The 20,054-nt window shown below is 34.2% G+C and overlaps 2 protein-coding genes across 3 annotated transcripts; one reads left to right on the forward strand and one right to left on the reverse strand.

Annotated features, from left to right (window-relative positions):
* Positions 1-1,538: 1,538 nt before the first annotated feature.
* LOC127246502 (cellulose synthase A catalytic subunit 3 [UDP-forming]-like) lies at positions 1,539-9,119 on the reverse strand. 2 transcript variants are annotated; one of them, XM_051267932.1, is made up of 17 exons: positions 8,811-9,118; positions 8,274-8,412; positions 7,809-8,004; positions 7,399-7,610; positions 7,227-7,302; positions 6,940-7,132; positions 6,471-6,737; positions 5,897-6,242; positions 5,667-5,804; positions 5,279-5,404; positions 4,984-5,196; positions 4,557-4,821; positions 4,279-4,481; positions 3,849-4,199; positions 2,393-3,734; positions 2,056-2,313; positions 1,539-1,912 (listed from the first exon to the last, which is right to left on the reverse strand). In XM_051267932.1, exons 2-15 carry the CDS (start codon positions 8,295-8,297, stop codon positions 3,150-3,152), a joined length of 3,195 nt encoding a protein of 1,064 aa, XP_051123889.1. In that variant the 5' UTR covers positions 8,298-8,412; positions 8,811-9,118; the 3' UTR covers positions 1,539-1,912; positions 2,056-2,313; positions 2,393-3,149. The 2 variants fall into 2 exon arrangements, with proteins under 2 accessions (XP_051123889.1, XP_051123890.1); XM_051267933.1 differs by lacking the exons at positions 1,539-1,912; positions 2,056-2,313; positions 2,393-3,734 and having other exon boundaries at positions 3,916-4,195; positions 8,811-9,119.
* Positions 9,120-9,941: 822 nt separating this feature from the next.
* LOC127246504 (uncharacterized) lies at positions 9,942-16,135 on the forward strand. Its single transcript, XM_051267936.1, has 11 exons — positions 9,942-10,034; positions 10,161-10,228; positions 10,556-10,637; positions 10,999-11,082; positions 12,083-12,122; positions 13,177-13,222; positions 14,284-14,342; positions 14,504-14,571; positions 15,500-15,589; positions 15,701-15,765; positions 15,843-16,135. The coding sequence occupies exons 1-11, from the start codon at positions 9,979-9,981 to the stop codon at positions 15,926-15,928; spliced, it is 744 nt and encodes a 247-aa protein (XP_051123893.1). The 5' UTR covers positions 9,942-9,978; the 3' UTR covers positions 15,929-16,135.
* The last annotated feature ends 3,919 nt before the right edge of the window (positions 16,136-20,054 follow it).

Below are 20,054 nucleotides of genomic sequence, written 5' to 3' on the forward strand. Positions count from 1 at the left end.
GAGGAGATTGCGTCAGTAAATGAAGGGTAGTTTTGGAATTTCACAAGATGTCAGACAAGGACGGACATGTTTGGTAGCGCTGATTTATTACTATTACTCCCTCCGTCCCCTTATATATAAATTAAAATTAAGATGTTTAATTAGTTTAATTAAAATTAAAAAAATAAAATTTAAAAATTTAAAATTAGATTAAAGTGTATAATTATTTTAAAAAAAAGTGATATGATATATGGGACGGACAGAAACGGCAACGTGGACATAGTATCTAGGACGGAGGGAGTACAATTTATTACGCCATCCGGTCCACATAATTTGTTCCTATTTTCTATTTTCGTCCGTCCCACATAATTTATCCTTTTTTTTAAAAAAAAAAATTAATTATACGCTTTAATCATATTTTAAATTTTTTTAATCTTAATTAAACTATTTAGTTATCTTAATTTTAATCTTAATCTATAATTATTTTTACTAAATAATAATTATTTTATTAATACATTTTTTAATTATTTACTAATTATATTTTACCTAAATTTTTGTGTATACAGTAATACACCCATATTACACGGATGAAATAGTATTAAAGAAAAAAAAGAAAAAAAAACATTTCATTGTAGTATTTCATTAATGTCATAATCCTGACGGGATAAGTTGAATATGATCGAAAGCTACAAACACCTTTTATTAGTAACAACAATGAAAAGTTTCGATCGACCATGGTTTGCAGAATAGTAGGTTTGACCGGGGGTTTACCAAACGTGCACTTTCGGATAATGCTGCGGATTTCCGCGTTATCCAAAAATAAATAAATAAATAAATGAAAAGTTTCGTGTGGATTTCTGCTCGTGAAATTATCAGTTAAAATTTTTCTATCACAATTGAGGATAAATTTTCAAAAATTTTAAAAATAATAAGAAAGTTTTTGTATGATATCTTATGTAATGACAAAGGTGCTAATGTTTTGTAATGTCTTTTTAGAAAATTAAAATGAAAAAAAAATATCTATATAACAAAACTATGTATTCTTCATATTTCTATTTTAAAATTTTTAAAATCAAAATAATTATCTAATTTAATATTTTAAATAAAAGTAATTTAAATACAAAATAACAAAAGATATCCAAAATCAAGGCCCGTCTTGGCTCAGGGCACAACTGGCCGGGTTCAAGTAAACCAAATCAGATGATTGACAATAGTATAATGTCAATATGATATCAATAGTCATCCATACACTCATCCACTCACGTAGGATGTATTTATTTTTAATTTTAAAATTTATTACGATTTTTTTTTATTTATTTAATGTTATATTTTATAAGATATATATTATAGTTAATATTATGAAATAATTAAATTTTGATTTCAATAAGTAATAGTAGTAGTGGAGATATAATAATATAAGCATGGAGGCCCCCTTGTTTCAAGAGAGAACTGAACTAATGGTTAAATATTCAGAGTCACACGTATCATAATTGTTGATCAATTTTGAATCAACAAACACAAAACACTCCTTAATTCTGAATTCTGATAAGCGAGCGAGCGAGCGAGCCAAGGAAATTAATTAAAGATAGAACGTAGAGAACACAACAATATAAACAAAACCAAACAGCAAAATCGATGAAGCAAAAAAACTATAAATTAATGTATATAGGTCGTGGATCCAGAAGTTAAATGGAGTTACTACATGATAAGATTATGGTGGTGGTCCTCCTCCTGCAGTGGTGTTCTTATTCTTGTGTCGTTTATTGCTTTTAGCTCCTCCTCCCGATCTGCCAACACATGACTTCACCAGTTTCTTCAGTCCTCCATGTCTCTTGTGGCCGCTGTCATGGAGATCGTTACCTGCACTCGCACTGCTATCGTGCCTCTCACCCTCGCCCTGCTTCTCTAATTCTTCTTCCATCTGCAGGCACAGCTGCACAAATACAATATACATCCATACATATGCATCAATAATAACCAACTCATTACCAACAATATATTACACGTGTGTGTGTGTGTGAGAGAGAGAGAGAGAGAGAGAGAGAGATGAATGAATGAATAGTTTTCTATACATACCTTGAAGATGCGATCCTCAGCGCGGACGAGGCGTTGGATTAAGGTGCCTTTCTGGTGGACTTCCATGAGCACTTCGTCGACGGGGCGACATCGCAGCTGATCATCCTGCTTATCCTCATCGTGATCGTGATGGCGATCGGGACTGGGGGAGTAGGAGTAGTTGGCGGAAGAGGCGTATGAATTTGAAGAGTAATAGCTCTTCGGAGAATGGCAATCGCTCCAGCTCCTCCTGCTCTTTATGTCTTCCAGTTGCTTCAACTGTTAATTAATTCCGTGGTAATCATGAAATCATAGATATCATCATATGGATGGATGAAGACGAAGAAGTAGCTCTTACGATGCGGTCGAGGCGATTGAACCTGCACAGAATAGGAGGAGGAGCAGGATCAGCCGGCGCTGGAGCTTCTTCCCCCAAACGTGATGTTGCTGTTACTGTTGCAGCTGACATTTGATTGATTTACGAATAATATGCTGCTCTGCTCTGCTTCAATTCGATCTAGATATATAATATCCAACTCCGACCAAGCACAACTCGATTGATTAACAAAATTGATCGATCGATCGATCGATTGCACAGCCGCCCTCTACTTACTAACCCTATCTCGCAATCAAGTGTATGTTCGCTCGTGATAAAACCACATATATATATAAATATATATATGTATGTATGGATAGTGCAGTGAGGGGATGGGCATGAAAATGGAGAGAGACAGACGTCCATGTGTACGCGTGGATAAAGGAAGGAAGAATTGTTAACTAGTTAGGGCGGTTAAGATCAGGCTCGGGCTCCAAAGATGAGATGATCAAATGACCTCTCCGACCGCCACGTGGCCTCCTGCATCCACGTGTGCTCCCAAGACTCAACTTTGGAAGCGTTGAATACACACGGACACGCCGTCCCCTTTCTTGACTTCCCTTCCATTCTGTCTTGTCTTGTACCTCATCGATCAGCCCTATTTATTATTATTATATAATTAAATACGATAACCTCACTTTACAAAATGAGCCTACCTCTTTACACAATCACACACCACTATACAACAACTTCCTTCCATTCCATGCATTAATAACCTTACTTCATCCATCCATCAACACTAGCAGTTGATTCCACACTCCTCCACGTCAGGGCCAGTAACTCTAGTCGTGAACGGGTTCACTCGTACCCACAGCAAGCAAAAGATCGACGCAAGCAGAATGGACCAGACCACGACAATGGTCGGGGTTCGGTTCTGCCGACCCATCAGACCTTTAAGGAAAGGGTAGAGATGGACGATCACCCAAAATGCAAAGAATAGCTTCCCAAACAGGGGACCCCATGACTGGTATCCGCTGTTAATGGCATCGGAAATTCCGGCGACGACGGCGACAAGGTTGACGACGAGCAGAGTGGTCGGAGGGATTAGAAGCGTCGTCCATTTGAACATGTAAAGCTCAGTAAAGTCGCCTTCCTCGTCTGAGGCCTTGGATGTGACGGTGAAGTTGGTGTCTATTCCGGCTAACACTTTGAGCAAGCCTTGGAAGACGGCAAAGAGATGGGCGGAGACGCCTCCGATCACCCAAAACTGCTCATTCCTCCACCATTCCTCTATTCCGACGCCGCTCCATCTCATCTCCAGAATGCCGGTGGCGAAGATGGAAAGAAACAGGGATAGAAACCATATACTTGCAAGGTTAGTGATCTGAAATTGGGAAAATGTAGCTTTCAGTTAGATATATATTATGTTTCTAATCAAGTTACCATAGAATTATGTAAGGCCAAATACTATTTTAACATTGGGATGAGAAATACTAACCTGTGGGATGATGAACTTCCCACTGAGCAAGCAGACAGCTGGTAATGTACAATAGAAGACGAGAGGGATGGCAGTTACGGGGTAAATTGTGGTGTTGACATATGCAAATCTTTCTAGCCATTTTAATCTTCCATGGTAACCGTACCATATCGGGCAATGTCGGCTGAATAGAATCTCTACAGATCCCAAAGCCCACCGAAGAACTTGGTTCAGACGATCAGAAAGATTGATTGGAGCAGATCCCTTGAAGGCTGGTCTTGGTGGCATGCAGTAAATTGATCGCCAGCCACGTGCATGCATCTTGAATCCCGTGAGAATATCTTCTGTAACAGAACCGTAAATCCACCCTATCTGACAAAACAGGTTCACCAGTATGAGCTTTTTGGCAATGATAATAATAATGGAATGATTAGTGCATCAGATAACTTGCCTCACTTCCCCATTCCGTTTTATCTTCATAGCCACAGCTGATAACACGAATGGCCTCTTTCAAAAGATTCTCCGGTGTGGCAGACTGAGGAACGCCACCATTCTCCATAAGGGTAGATGCAACGAAAACGGCAGATTGGCCAAATCTTTTCTCAAGGCTCATCTGGGACATGAGCAGTGTCTTCTCATCATCAAACCCAGTACCTGAATGATGAAAGGACAAAAATTAGCAATGTGATCGTAATCAATGTGTCATAGTTCTTATGAGAGGAATCATACCTTCAAAGCCCTCCTCTATATCCGCTAAGCTGAAGATGGGAACAGTGGAATCAACGTGCTTGCTAGACTTCTTTTTATCAGACCCTTTCTTACTTGATTTAGAAGTTTTCTTCCTTGCTCCATCAAGGCAGGATGATAGCAACCCAGGTTTCTTATTTTTAGGTTTGTGAGGAGGCTCATAACCATACAAAGCTGTTCTGTTGAAGACACAGCCAGTACCCACATATACAGGGCCTTGAATACCATCTAAACCTCTCAAGTTAATCTGATTAAACAGAGACAAAACCAGTTAACCAGCCAACATGGACTCAAGAAAGTTAGGAAAGCAGGTTTCTTGATGTCATGATTCATAATGTGTAGTATAGTCATTTCACGATCAACTTAAAATTAGAAATATGCGTAACAATAGAAGTGATAGTGAGCTTACATCAAAGAAGACTGTGTTACGATTGGCGTATCGATCGCTCTTATCTATACCATCAAATCTTTGTGGGAATTGAACATAGCACACATATTTCCCAAGATTTGGGTCCATTAGGAAACACATGGCTTCCCGCAAGGCCTTACTGTTATTAATGTAGTGATCACAATCAAGGTTCAGCAAGAAAGGTCCATTTGTGAGAACTGCTGACACACGAACCTGTAATGGTGTATCATCAATGTCAACTTTGAAGCAAAACAAATGTACCAACTGCAACTTGTGCATTTGATTGACCACTTACAAGTGCATTCATGGCACCAGCCTTCTTGTGATGCTGGAACCCTGGACGTTTCTCACGAGAAACATACACTAACCGAGGAAGTTCATTGCCATCACTGTCTAGACCTCCACTTTGGCCAAGGAACACCTGCAAGCAAGAAAATATTAATGAGACATACTTAGGAGGAAAAGTTTGAGAAATTTGCATAAACTACACAGTAGGTAGCATATTTCTAATATAAAAATTGCTCTTGCTAAACAATAAAATAAAATAGAACAATGACCAGCAACCAAATTTTATTTGGATATACATTTCACATGTAAGCCAGAAGAATCACAAAAACAGTTAAATGTACATCAAGTCTAAACACTTTGAGAAGCCATTAGAACAGTTATAAGAATCTAATCACCTGGATCATTCCTGGATGATCTCTTGTGTTGTTTCCAGGCCATGGTGTACCATCTTGCATGATCCAACCTTCTTCAGGAACCTTTTGGGCTTTGGACACTAGTGCATTGATACGAATTTTGAATTCTTCATATTCTCGCTGTCATGGGGAAAAGAAGAAGAAGAAGAAAAGGATGATCAAATATGATGCTATGGGTCAAATCAATTATCTTGTTGCCGAACAGTCCTAACCTTCATAGCCCTGCGGTCTTTGACAAAGGATGGTTGAACTTTATCTTTTAAGTAATCAATCTTCTGAGCAAAGTACCATTCTGGTGCTCTTGGCTCAATATTATATTTCTTGCAGAAAGGAACCCATTTCCTTGCAAATTCGGCAGTCTCCAATAGAGACTCAAAGGTCAATATAGCAGCACCATCATCAGACACATAACAAGATACTTTGTCAACCGGATAGTCCACCGAAAGAATGGACAAAACAGTATTAGCAGTGACAAGAGGAGGTTCCTTTAGAGGATCAACAGTACTGACAAATATGTCAACAGCAGCTAATTGTGATGGCTCTCCTTCACGATCATATCTGTTCCACATAATCATGTAGTTATACAAATTAGAGAAGAGTGAACTTTCATATCAGCATAGAAGGGAAATGGGAAATTTTAGTTGAAAACAGGGGTTGGCTGAGATTTAATAATAATAATAATAATAAAAGTAGATTTTGCAGTGTTTGGAAGTTAAACAAAAGCACCGCACTCTAAGAGGTCGCCAAAAACAGTGTAAAACTTAATATAGCTGAATATGATCATACCTGAGAGCAAGCCTGTCCAGATATGTTTCACGATTCACTGGAAGCCATTTGGGGAACTGATCAAGGATCCAGGATATAGCAAACCAGATCTCACAAATCACAGATATCAACCACAAGGCATATGCATTGGGTACAGGATTTGTTATTCGATAATGTAAGAAAATGCACAGGATCACCAGCCGCAACATAATAACCATCCTGTAAGGATTGATTCTTGAGGATGGAATAGAAACCTTCCTAGAAAGTGGCTGTCGAGCTTCATCATTTCTGCATCAATGAAGAAAGTTAAGCAGAGTGAAGAATGGCTGTCTACATCAACGAAAATCAACTTTCTCTCCAATAAAACTTGTGAGGTATTAGGCAGCCCGAAGTGGAGATTCTAGAGTCATGTATGTACTTCAAGAATACAATAGCAGGCAGAAAGTAGCATGAATCCTAGCATAGGTTTTAGGATATTAGTAGAACTCACAGGAGAGATTCATCCACAAGAACATCTGAGCTTGCATCAATATCCCCAACTCCTCTTTCTGAAGGAGTATGACTAGTAGACGTTGGAATAGCAGGCTTCTCCTGCTTCATCTTCCATCCATCTACTCTTTCTTTCCAGGCAACATTGCCTAAGCCAGGAGATCCAAACTCCCTCACAGGATCCACAATCCTAGCTGCAAGGAGAAAAAATATAGTTGACCTTGGGAAGGAAAGACTCCAGAGGAAGATAAGAAAATAAACCAAATTCAGGCAGAGGTAGAGATCTACATTTTCCACCACCACCAGGGGGAGGTGATGCAATTGAAGGGTGGCATGGTGATGCTGTAGACAGATCTCCAGAAACCTGCTAACCAAAAGACTTTTTGAGTTAATCTATTATATAAATGTATTATGTGTTCCAACCAACAGAATTTATACATATAAATTCTTAGAAACTTACATCCGTTCCATTTGTAAGAAAGGGAACGGGGTTGTGAGAAACATCTCTATCATACTTTGGTGCAGCACCTTCCCCTTGTCCATAGTTCATGTGCCAGTTCAAGCTGTGATCCGATATCTTCTGCTTGCCCATTTGGATTTCTGCATAATGGAGATCATCACCATTATCAGAAACATCATCATCCTCTCCATCACCGCGAATTGCAGGGCTTCCTGTTTAAGAGCAGAATTCTACTTTTAGAAAACCATATTGATTGCAAGTGAATAACTAAAAGGTTTGAAAATTTTAGATTGCATCATTTTACAAGTATAAAGCCATTTGCTCTATTAATAGTTAATATTAGATAATTCACCCACATTTCATTTAAAGTGGATTATTATTTAGGAAAAACATCAGGGCATTCATCATACCTTTGTGTCTCTTGTACCTAGTTTTGCACTGAAGGCAAGACTGATTCCCATCCTTCCTCTCGTATTCATAACAGGGTCTGCAGACTGGAAAGGCACAGATGTTGCAAGCAACAAATGGCTCACCATCAACCGTCAGCCCAACGATTTCACCGCAGATTTGACAGACCTGACTGCCCTTATTCTTCAAGTTCTTCATCTAGCAAATGGAGCACGATACTTTGGTTACAAGAGATTTACGATTTAAGGCCCATACTCAATATAATTTTTACACCACTTCAAGGACAGATTTACCAGGGAACCAAAGAACAACCAGAAAAAGGTAAAAAAATAATATATATGTCAATATATTTTATGAGTACTGCCCCCCCAAAAAAAATTGTGAATACACAACTAAAAACTCTAGAGTAAAAAGCATTTCTTAATCAATTTGTGAAAATAATATTGACAAGCGGTCTTCTTACTAACCTTGGTTTCTGCATCGGATTCCATAGTTAGCTACCTCTAATGAGAGTTACTGGTCTGTTCACAATCAGCTATATCCTCCAAGCCTCAAACAGAATTTAACATCCCCACCCCAAGCTGCTAAGAGGCCCCCTGAAAAGAGCTGTAACATGACTCGTCTTTAGCACTTTTACTCGAAAGAAGGCAAACAACAAGCTTAGAACTCATCGATCGACACATATGGTCTAACGATAGCAATAAATAAAATAGATAAATTAAAACACCTAACATGAAAAACCGGGGCGGATGCCAACAATGAAACACCAAACATGATAAACAAGCCTGCCAACAATCCACAAGACATTTTACCGCAGAGAATCACAGCATCTCATACAAATGCAATCAAGTAAGACGATATTCAACAACGCTTCAGTCCACAGAAACATCCATCGCTAAAACCAACAGAGACATCAATCTCCACTCCGCCAACACCACACAGGCGCAGAAGAGGAACCCAAAATCATCAACACGCGCATATACATAACTAAATCGTAAACTCACATGGCAACCCAAATCGCCACCACAGCTTCCGTCTCCTGAAACGCTAAACTCTCCCTCGCAAACAACTAATCATTCACCAACGCTGACGAACACGGGCAAACTGAAACACCAGGCGATCGATTCTATGAAATGCGGATTTGTAAAAGCAAAAGCGAACGAGACGAAAGGAGACGGCGAGAGACTAAGAACCACCGCCACAACCACCAGCTGTACGCGGCTCGTCTCTATACCATTCGGCAATCTCTATCGTCTTTTCACTTCCATAGCTGCCACTGACAGTGCGTGCGTTTTGGGTCCGCATTAATTATTATTGACGTAAATAGATAAAACGTAGGAAAATCATTTTATTATTGGGACTAAAATACAATTATTACGCGTAGAAACGAAGAAAGCGACAGCGGAACTCCGTTTCCTCAGCAATGCCCACCGGCGGTGTGCTGAGGGTGGCTGTACCCCCGCGAAGTTTGTTCTCTCCCTGCTTCAAATGATTGTACCATTTGGACGAAGCTACCCTTGGATATTGTGGAAGACCGCTGTCGCGATGTGACTTCTCACTTAACCGAGTAAAATTTTTTCGTGATATTACTGTAATAATTATTAATATTATTATGAAATTTTCGAAATTAAAAAATAATGATTTTTTTTATATTACATACTTTTTATATATTATTATTTATGTTTTTAAAAAAATTAAATTTTTTTTTTTCACAAATATTACATTAAATATTTTTTTAAAATTTTTTAAAAAAACTCCAAAAAAATTCATATCTAAGCAAAACTAATATTCTTAATTCTATATAAATTGTTTATATTTTTTATTTTAATTTATTTTGTACTCCATTTCTCTTATTTTTTTTACAACTATAATTATATATTTTAATTAAATTATAAATATTATAATTTATAATAATTTTTATTTTAATTAGATTATTTAATTATTTTATTAATATATATATTTTTAATTATATAATATCTAAGACTGTTATTCCTATGCAAATTAGTTGATCTGAGGAGTATAGTTTATTTTTTATTTTTTAAAAATATAATTATATATTTTAATTATTTTTTAAAAAATTTTTAGTTAAATTATTTAGTTATATTGAGGTTAAGCCTTATTTTCCTAACCCTGGCTTTTATTTACCGTTGCCGAGGAGTTGGGCCATTGGCGATGGCTTCGTTTGGGTCTCTAAAGCAATCAATCTTCGACAAAGAAGCAAGAAAGCAGTATGTAAAAGCTTTTGTTTCTATTGATCTTTTTCGTCATATAGTTTGTGAGAATGCAGACGAAGCTATACGGAGATTCATTTGATTTTCTAAATGGGGATTCGTATGTATATATAATCAAAACAGGCAGTATCAAGATTATGTACGAGGCCTCAATGCCTTCGATCGCCACAAGAAATTTTTGAATGATTACAGTAAGCTCTTCTTCGCTTTTTATTTTATTGGCTGGCTGCTAAACAGGCAATTAGATGGAGTCATAGGGTTATTGAGGGCTTTATGGCGATTTTTAAGTTCAAGTTTCTCTTAAAGTACAAGAATTTATCTGAATTTGTTTGGTTTTCCCAGAGTCTGTTCGGAATTTGATGTAGGGTATCAGTGAAATTGATCATGTATAGTTGTTAATCTTATTTCTACAGTCTACACCTTTAGTTAACATACGGTCATTGCCATATTCTGGTTGGTTCAACATTTCCTATACTGTGTGCATTATGGTTAATTCCAATTATGTAACACTGCATCAGTTGATTATTATGGGAAGCAAAAATCTCCTCGAGAAGCATTGCCTATTAGAACTGATCAAGACACCCTTAGAGAAGGATATAGGTATGGCTGCTGCCTTTCTTGATTCAGTCTTATACATTTGTTTGTTATGCTAGTATTACTCCATTTTTATACTTGTTTTCAAATATGTCAATTTGATAGCTTTGGTTATTCATATTCAATCCGACTTTATGCATCACCTGTGTGGTTATTTCATTCCATTTCATAAAGCCCAAATGTGATAGCTTTGGGCATTTCATTTGTCAATGTTGGCCATATGGTTGAACCACTTAATGTTATGGTGTTCTGATTTCAATTTTTTAATAATTTACCCGTACAAAAAAAAAAAGAAAAGAAAAAGAAGCAATTTCTTGTTTGTTCAAATAAGTTGTCTTAAGCACTTTTTGCCATCATTTTCAAAAAGGTTCATAAGAACTGAGGAGGATGACAAGTATCCTTCTTGGGAACAAAGGCTGGTGAAGCGATACTATGACAAGCTCTTCAAGGAGTATCCTTTGCATTGTGATTTTATTCCCCCTCCCCCCCCCCCCCCCCCCCTGATGTTGCTGATTTGAAATATGATTAGAAACACCCTGAGTTTATGATGATTTATACTGCAAGAAATACATAATTCATGTCTCAAGCACTCAAAATATGCATATCCTTACTCTGTATCATTGACTAAGCCCATGAGTTGCTCTTTATACTAATTGGTAAGGGATTGTTAGTTTTCTCATGCTTTTGAAGAATATTTTAGCTGAGGTTGTTGGGAGGATCCCACCTTTGAGTTTTTATTTTCCTTTTGTCTTTTTTTGTAATTCCTCACTAATGATTACTTTTGTTGATCAATAAAACCTAGTTCCATCACATTGATAATTGCAAGTAATTGGAACTAAATAGCATGTTGATAGTAAAGGGCAGAAGAATTACTATGTCATTAATGTATAAATGTATTAATCTATCTTTGATTTGACAATTTCATGTTCATAAAGGTGTTTCAGCTCTATTTTAAGAGTTGTGTGAGGAGGCATATTACTTGCCTTTATTTCCTGTGTAGGTATGGGTTATAGAAGATGGTATTCTATGACAAGCTAAAATTTCGGGGTTCATTTGACTTTAAGGACACTGCTATACTGCATACTCAGGAGTCATGGTGCATCACATAAGAAGCAATAATACTGCATGCATTTTAATTGTGTCTGTACTGAAAGCTTTGCTTTTTAGAACAAGCACTTCCGTTCTGCTTTTCACATATACATGATGAGGCTGTAATTCAAATTATAATAGGAAATTTCATGTTAGGAAATTGATTGAGGCTTGTGCCTGATGAAATAAAAAACTTCTGAACTGTGATGTGGGAAGTTACTTTGTTATTGACAGGGACATGGGTCACGGTCATTGCAGAAAAGTGAGTCATATCACATGACATTCTGCATGGATGCGTGGCTTAGTTATTTTGCTATTTTTATAACAAGAAAAATTTCATTTTTTTCTTTAACTTATTAAAGATACTGCATAGCTGATATGTCTCAATACAAGACGGGCAAGGTATGATTGTTTGAGAGTCTCATGATTTGTTAGATGCTCTTTCCATAATGCTTCTGGAATTTATATTGATTCTTTTGGAAGCAAAATTTATCTAATTATGTCTTAATATAAACTCTGCTTCCTATGTCCTTCTAACAGTAACTGTAATGCTCGTCAAAGAACATAAAAGTTGCCTCCAATGAATACCTGTCAAGGTCTAATTAACTTTGATTTAAAGAAATAACAATAACCCGAAGATTTTACGCTTTGGTTGCTTACAAAGGAGATAATTGGTCCACTATTAATTTGATTACCTAAATCTTATCTTATTTGATGATTATGTTAACAGTTAAGCAAGATCACTTATACTTAAACATGATTCTTGCTAAAATGCATCACATGACATGAGGCTACAAGTAAATGGATAATTGTTGTTGGATGTATGATTTAGTTTAGAGATGGCAATGGGTCCGGGTAGACCCGACCCACACCCGACCTATTTATTTGGGGTCGATCCAATTGTACGGATATTGGATCGGGTATGGGTTGAATATTGTATACTCTTATCGAGTCTAGATCAGGTATCGGGTTTAAGGGTGGACTCTACTCGGATTCGACTAGAGTTGATTAATATGTTAATAATATATCAATTATATATGTGAAAAAATAATTTCTAATAAAATTAATTAAATTAAAAATATTTTTTTAGTTTAATTTATTTATTTTATTTATTATAATATTTTTTAATACAATATATAAATTTTAATATATGTCGGGTCCCGGTCCAAATTTAAGTTAAACTTTAATTATTGTAAAAAAATTGGGTGTGTTGGGTCTATCAAGTCTTATGGGGTATAGTTTGGGTATGATCGGGTTCGAGTATAGCCAGTTTCAATTCAGGTTTCGAGTCCAACAAAATGTGTATTCGGGTCGAGTCTTGGATTTGGCTGGACCGGACCTATTGCCATCCCTAATTTAGTTAGTCTTGAAACATTTGTTAGTTTTGGCCTTTCAGGTTTATTTCTTGTTAACAATTTGCATCCTTTTCTTGAACCATGGCATGTACTCTTTGTAGATTGGTCTTAGATGGAGAACTGAAAAGGAGGTGATGTCTGGGAAAGGTACCATTCTTTCCTTGAATCTTGTTTACTCTTCAAAGTGTGTTAGATGAATTAATTTATAAAATTTTATATAGAATGGTATGTTACTATATCAGCTTAAACTTTTGATAAGGTAGTTATTCTAACAAGTACTATCTATTGATCTATGGATACACAAATGATCGCCTTTAGTTTACAGTATACTTCAGTTGTGTTTGTTTGGAGGTTTTCTAAGATTTTACACTATTCGTTAATTTGTTCCCCCAAAAATCTAAAATCAAATACATATTTTTTTATCTTTTATATTACAATAAAAATCAATTTTAGATTTAAAATATCAAATCAATACCTATTTACATCACATCAAATAACTATTCAAATTCAAAATTTTACTATTTAAAACCCAAACGCAAAATCCAAACCCCCAAACAAACACACCCTTCAATTCATCAATTTATGGCTGATTTCAGAAAATTGAGATTTATTACAGTCTTGCACTGAGTTAGTAAAAACTGTAATCCAGAGAAAGATTGTAACTTTGTAAGTACCTTATTTGCACCCGAAGACAGTCATTGTGAAATAAAAATGTGGCTTGCCCAAATTTAAAGGAAAAGTGAAAGCGAAGTAAAAATTGGCAATTTGAGAATAGCAGGAATCCTTAGGATCCTGCCTAAATTTGTCCTTGGCAGTTGGCATGTTGATTGGAGACACTTGGATAAATCGTGCACTGACTTTCTTACAGTTCATTATTTGCCTTGATCTAGAGGTGCAGCATGGTTCTATCAAAGTACAGTTAGAGCATTATTTGCCTTTGATCTAGAGGTGTAGTTTTATTCTGTTTAGGTTCAAGTGAAAACATACAAGTTTGCATTATTTAGCTTTGTTTGACATAGTCTGGATCTAACTGTATTCTGATAACAAGGGATTGTTTGCTTGGAAAATAGAAAGCTTACTTGTAAACTGCTTTTTCAACACGTCTACTGTGCATGGTGGTTTTGGTTTTCTGTTACTGTTTTAAGGGTTTATATTCCACTTAAAGTTATCTTAAGATTACGCCTAACCAAAAACACTTTGGTTGTCAGGGCAGTTTGAATGTGGTAATAAGCATTGCAATAAAAGAGATGGCTTGTCAAGCTACGAGGTTAGCTTCAGTGGAAGTTTAACATTTACACATTTTCTGTGAATGAAGAGTTGTGAGTTATTATATTCCAGAGATATAGGATATTCTTGATTGTGTTATAGATTTTGAAACAACACCCGTCTCTTAATTTTCCTTCATCCACTAATTTAATTGAAATGCAGGTAAATTTTTCTTATTTTGAAGCTGGAGAAAACAAACAGGCTCTGGTCAAATTAGTAGTATGTGAGAGGTGAGTCAGCAATGCTTTGATTCTTTTGATTTAGCTGTCGATATCTTGCAGTATTTGAGGCGTTCGAACACTATAGAGGCATGGTTCTGGCTTTATCATTATCAATATCAGCCCTTCATTTAGGCCATCTTTATTTGAGCATCTTTGAAGGATGTGCACTTTAAAAAGCAAATAGGTGAATTAAGGCATGGCACAACTCTCAGCATGCAAGTGTCGCATATAATTTTCTCACCTTGTTTTTGGTTAAGGCTAGATTATATCTTTATGAATATGTAGAGAAATTTCGTCTCAATTATGAAATGATTGAGAAAATGCAAATACATGTCGGATAAATAAAGCAAAACCAATTGATGGTCATGATATGCCTTTTATGGGAATTATTAGAAACAGTTCTTTTGATTCATCTGTTTGTTTGTGGTGTGTATGACAATCTGGCACCTCCTGTCCATCTGGCTGTTTTTTGTATCATTCCTGTAAAATGGTATGCGAGAATTGAAATTCTTAACCTTTCTGTTGTAGAGGAAAGAAATGAGATGTAATAACAAGTGAACTGCATCATGCATTGAACCAACATTGAACTGTAATTGAAGTAAAGGCATTGACATTAAGCGGTGTTTACTGGACAAGATATGCCTTATGACGAAGGACAGACAGGGTGATATAATAACTTCCCTAGGAAAACCATGATATCTCTGAAAGTTCTCGGGCCACTTATCTTCTGCACCATCATTTTTATGTATTTCTGGACTGTTTAGATGAAATAGTCTCGGTTTTTATTTAATAGTATATTATTTTTCTAAGAATGTGTCTGTCTCATATGAAGCTAAAATATCATTGGATGTAAGTTTGCTGGTTAGATTTAGGTTATTGAATTTTTAAAATTCATCTAAGACAATATAAATTTTGTGGAACGGGGGTGCCGAAATAGATGTGCAGAGAAGCTATATTACAAGAAGCAGAAGGAGAAAGAGAAGGAAGAATCAAAACTGAAGGAGACTGAAAAACACCGAAAGAAAAGGTTAGCCTACGGCAAATGTCATGCAACATATTTTCAATACCTCCTTTATTGGGTGCCGATGTTTGTTCAGATTCTTGATCCTAGGCTATAAATAAATTCCAATATTTTCAGGGATAGGAATGAAAGTGATGACGAAGGAGACATTGCTTATAGTAGAAGCAAAGACAGAAGGAAAGGTATGATGGCAGTACAATTTGATTTACTCAGGCACTACTTGAGACATGTTCAGAGACTTGCTGTTTTCATTTCACAGGAAAGAAGGCTTCGATTTCAAATGCTGATGATAAGACAGAGGATGATGAAAACTTTGACGAATGTCTCGAAGGAATGTTCCCATAACATAGATGGATGGATGGATTTATGTATATGCTCTGTTTGTCAAAGTTTGCTCAAAGCGAAAGGTAAGCCATCTTGTCCCAACTTTATTTTGGTAATTTTGTATCAAAAGAGAATATCCATTTGACTGTTGTTTGTAAATGTGCAAATAATGGGTATTTTTTGTTAGATGGCCATGTATTGTTTTTATGATAAAATTAAAAATAACTAGTACTGTGCCTCTTACTTTATATATATATATGTCAACATTTTAAGTTACAGTGAGTTTGTATTATAAAAAAATAGATATATACAAAGTAATCTAAATGGGCTTAATATGACAGCTCACCTCAAGCTAAACTTGTTCAATATGAACTCTTTAGACCTATAATTTCGGAGTGCTCTTATCAATATATCTGCAAGTTAATCATTTGAGGACATACTTTTTATTTACACACCCAAATAGCATCTTCTGTATGAAGAACGAAGAATAATTTCAATATGCTTCGTTTGCTCATTAAATAATGGATTTGTATAATATATAGTGTTGCCTGGACTATTATTGTACCAAAACTTCATTCTTGTTACGTCACAGAATTATTGTTTCACCGGAAATCATGTCTAATCAATTTCGAATACCTAGCAATCTTCTTAGAGTGGCCATGCTAATGTACCTGTTAATGCATAGAAGTGCTTTCAATGAGAATCACACAGCGAGTGAAGAAATGATTCACCATACTTATTGCTGCATATGAAGTATCTAGTTGAGTGACATTTGAAATACTAAAACTTCCCGACTAATCTTCTATATCATCCCGCTAAGGGCTCCCCTTCTTTATGGAGCATCTTTGTGTTTGGATTCATAGGAAATTAAGAAGATCCTCAGCTTACATTCAATCATTCTTGTTTTTCTCACTATGCTTTAATTGAGCCAGTAGATATAAAGGAATAGAGTTCATATCGAATAAACTCGTACTCTAGGTGAATCAAAGGAATGACCTTTAAACCCCACATGAGGTAGTCTAGTGGTGCGAGAGTTAAACTTGTGACTTTTTGGTATACCGTATATTAGAAAAAATAATAATATATATATTGGTATGAGATGGTATATCAAGCATTTGGAGCTTACATATACCAAAATCAAAAACCTTGACAACTATACAAAATTTTGGGTAAATTGTATATTGTTTGGTAGAATAAATTCAATATACTTTAAATTTGGATATATCACCCATTCATACTTATTAAGTAGTGATCACCTGAAAAATGAGCGGTTAACCATGGGAACATGAACAGAAAATTTCCCGGTGGACAGGACAGGGGTTGGCGCGTGGAATGCGCGTGCCCGCACTTGTCGAAGGAAAATGTGTGGAAAATCTCCAGGAAAGAGATGGATTGGTGTGGTTTAACGGGCACGTGGTGGGCACGTGGCAAGTCGGAGAGAAACGGCAATAAGTATCATTTAATATAGTATTGATCTAGTTTGCAAAAACTACTAGAGGAATACTCATGCTAAAAAAATTTTATTAAAAAAAATCAATGCACTATTTTAAAAAAATAAAACATATATATATATATATTACAAAGGTTAATAGTAAATAACTTAAAATAATATTCAAAGTGAACAAATAAGTAGTGCTGATTTGAAACCCTATAGTGATTGGTTATGTAAATATGTATATTCTCAACAATAAACATGCTATGTTAATATTATGAATTAATACAAATATATACATGCACAATAATCTAAAGGGACCACCCAGGGCGGTAACATACTTTGACCTGTCAGTTTTGAATTAGGTAGTGATAGTGTGATCTCATATATGCATGTTCGTCTGGGGGTTATTTTTTAATTCCTATTATTCAAAAAAAAAAAATCAAATTAAATATATTTTTTTATATTATATTACATAAAAAAATATTTAAATTTAAATTTTTACTATTTAAATCAAAAGTCTGATGAATGATATTTTTGCTTCTTGGAATCTAGAGGTGGACCTGATAAAGAATGTTCAAGTGCAAGCAATCATGCAAATATATATATATATATATATTACTTATCACCCCAACTTACTTTACTTGGGCTGGAATATACAATCAGTTCTGTTCATCATGTCACCATTATTATAGAAGCTCATGTCACTTGATAAAAAAATATATATATATAATATATTTGACTGTTTTAAACCGAAAGTTGTGAATTAATGTTAATTATTAATTGTTAATTAATGATATTTTTACGCAATTATTGATTTAATTCTAATGTTTTGATATTAAAATATTTTAGTAGTGGTTAGGTTAGTGCCTAAAAAGAAAGGAATAAATACATCAATATATATTTAATACCTATAAATATTAACTACCACGTGTCGATCTGCGAGTTCCCGTAGTTTCACGTGCTGGATTCAACGCCGTTAACTCCAATTCTCAATGACAATGACGACTACTCTACGGAAAATTGCCGTTACCGTTATAGGCCACGTGTCTGTGGGCCCGGGGAAACACTTCCAGCACCAAATATGTGGTGGCCCCACATGATTTATTCCACACTAACTACCAATCTTTTCCGAAATGACGTATTTAACCCTCCGATATTTTTTTTCCACACTAATTACGAGTGTAATCTTTAGAAATTTACTCCATTTGTTCAGTATATAAATTTAGATACGGAGATTCAAGAAAATGTATGATTTAAAATATTATGGTGTGTTTGTTTGGGGGTTTGGATTTTGAGTTAGAAATTTGAATAGTAAAAATTTTGAATTTAAATAGTCGTATAATGCGATATAAATAGGTGTTATGTGATGTTTTGAATGTAAAATTGATTTTTAATTTTATATAAAAAAATAAAAAATAGGAGTTTGATTTGATGTTTTGGAAGAGGGGGAAATAAGATGAACAATCCCAAACAAACACGTAAAATTAATTATTGCATAATATAAATAATTATAAATTAAAATTTAAAATAATTATTTAATTTAATTAAAATTTTAAAAATATAAATTATAATATTTAAAATATGACTAAAATATATAACAATTAAAATATTTGTAAAATTTAATAAAAAATAAAATAAAATAAATTATTTTTTAATTAATTTGTAAAACATGTACAATTGAAGTATTTATAAAATATATTAAAATAAATTCATATAAAATTATTTATACATAATAATAATAATAATAATAATAATAATAATAATAAAAAGTAGAAACAAATACTCATAGATATCTTCTCAAAAATAATAAAATTAAACATAAAAAATCAAAAGCAATATAATAAAAAATATTATCTTTGCATTGTTATCTTTATCATCTTTGCATTTTCTGTATGTCTAAAAATTGTGAAAAAATATTATAACAATGACATCTGAAAAAAAATCACACATATTTAATAATTGCATCTTTATTTGTACAAAAAACAAAAATAATATTTTCATCTTTATATTTACCAAAAATAAAGTATAAAAATTATTAGAAAAGTAACACAAAAAACAACACACATTTAAAACTAAAATAAAAAAATTACATTCTTATTAAATTTTGATATTGCAAAATTGCAAAATTTGAAAGTGGAGTCACCCTAAGTATATGTGATGATATGATTATAATCATAAAGATAGAATAAAGATATATATATATATATGATGATATGATTATACTCATAAAGATAGAATAATATTTTTATATAAAAATAGTATAGATAAAAAAAATATAAGGAAATAGTATGAAATATTTATTAAATATTTAATGAAAAATGTAATAAACATAAAAAAAATAGTGACAATTTTATAATTATTTGTAAAAAAAAAAAGAATTTACTGGGTGTGTTTGTTTGAGGGATTAAATTTTAAATACACTATTCATCACCTATTTTTCATTTTTTATATTATACTTAAAAATTAATTTTACATATTTATACGACTATTCAAATTCAAAATTTTTATTATTCAAATATCAACTCAAAAAATTCAACCCTAAACAAACACACCTTAAATATAAATTTAACAAAAAAAAAATAAAATAAAATACTACTATATTACTCTCCGTCTCGCCAAATTTAATAAGGATATATTTTTTTTTGTATTTTTTGTCAAATTTATGATGTTTAAAAAAAAATAAAATGGAGGGGCATTTAGGACATTTTATAA

This window comes from Andrographis paniculata, unplaced genomic scaffold (assembly GCF_009805555.1).
Source record: "Andrographis paniculata isolate CXL003 unplaced genomic scaffold, ASM980555v1 Contig30END, whole genome shotgun sequence".
NCBI classification, from domain to species: domain Eukaryota; kingdom Viridiplantae; phylum Streptophyta; class Magnoliopsida; order Lamiales; family Acanthaceae; genus Andrographis; species Andrographis paniculata.

Bases quoted from the DNA above. Each gene is read 5' to 3' on its own strand.
- LOC127246502 (XM_051267932.1), bottom strand. From the start codon at position 8,297: ATGGAATCCGATGCAGAAACCAAG. The intron at 5,197-5,278 runs GTAAGTGGTCAA...ACACCATTACAG, and splicing joins CTGGTGCCATGAATGCACTT to GTTCGTGTGTCAGCAGTTCT. The intron at 4,482-4,556 runs GTATGATTCCTC...TTCATCATTCAG, and splicing joins TATAGAGGAGGGCTTTGAAG to GTACTGGGTTTGATGATGAG.
- LOC127246504 (XM_051267936.1), top strand. From the start codon at position 9,979: ATGGCTTCGTTTGGGTCTCTAAAGCAATCAATCTTCGACAAAGAAGCA. The intron at 10,035-10,160 runs GTATGTAAAAGC...TAATCAAAACAG, and splicing joins GACAAAGAAGCAAGAAAGCA to GCAGTATCAAGATTATGTAC. The intron at 10,229-10,555 runs GTAAGCTCTTCT...ACACTGCATCAG, and splicing joins GAAATTTTTGAATGATTACA to TTGATTATTATGGGAAGCAA.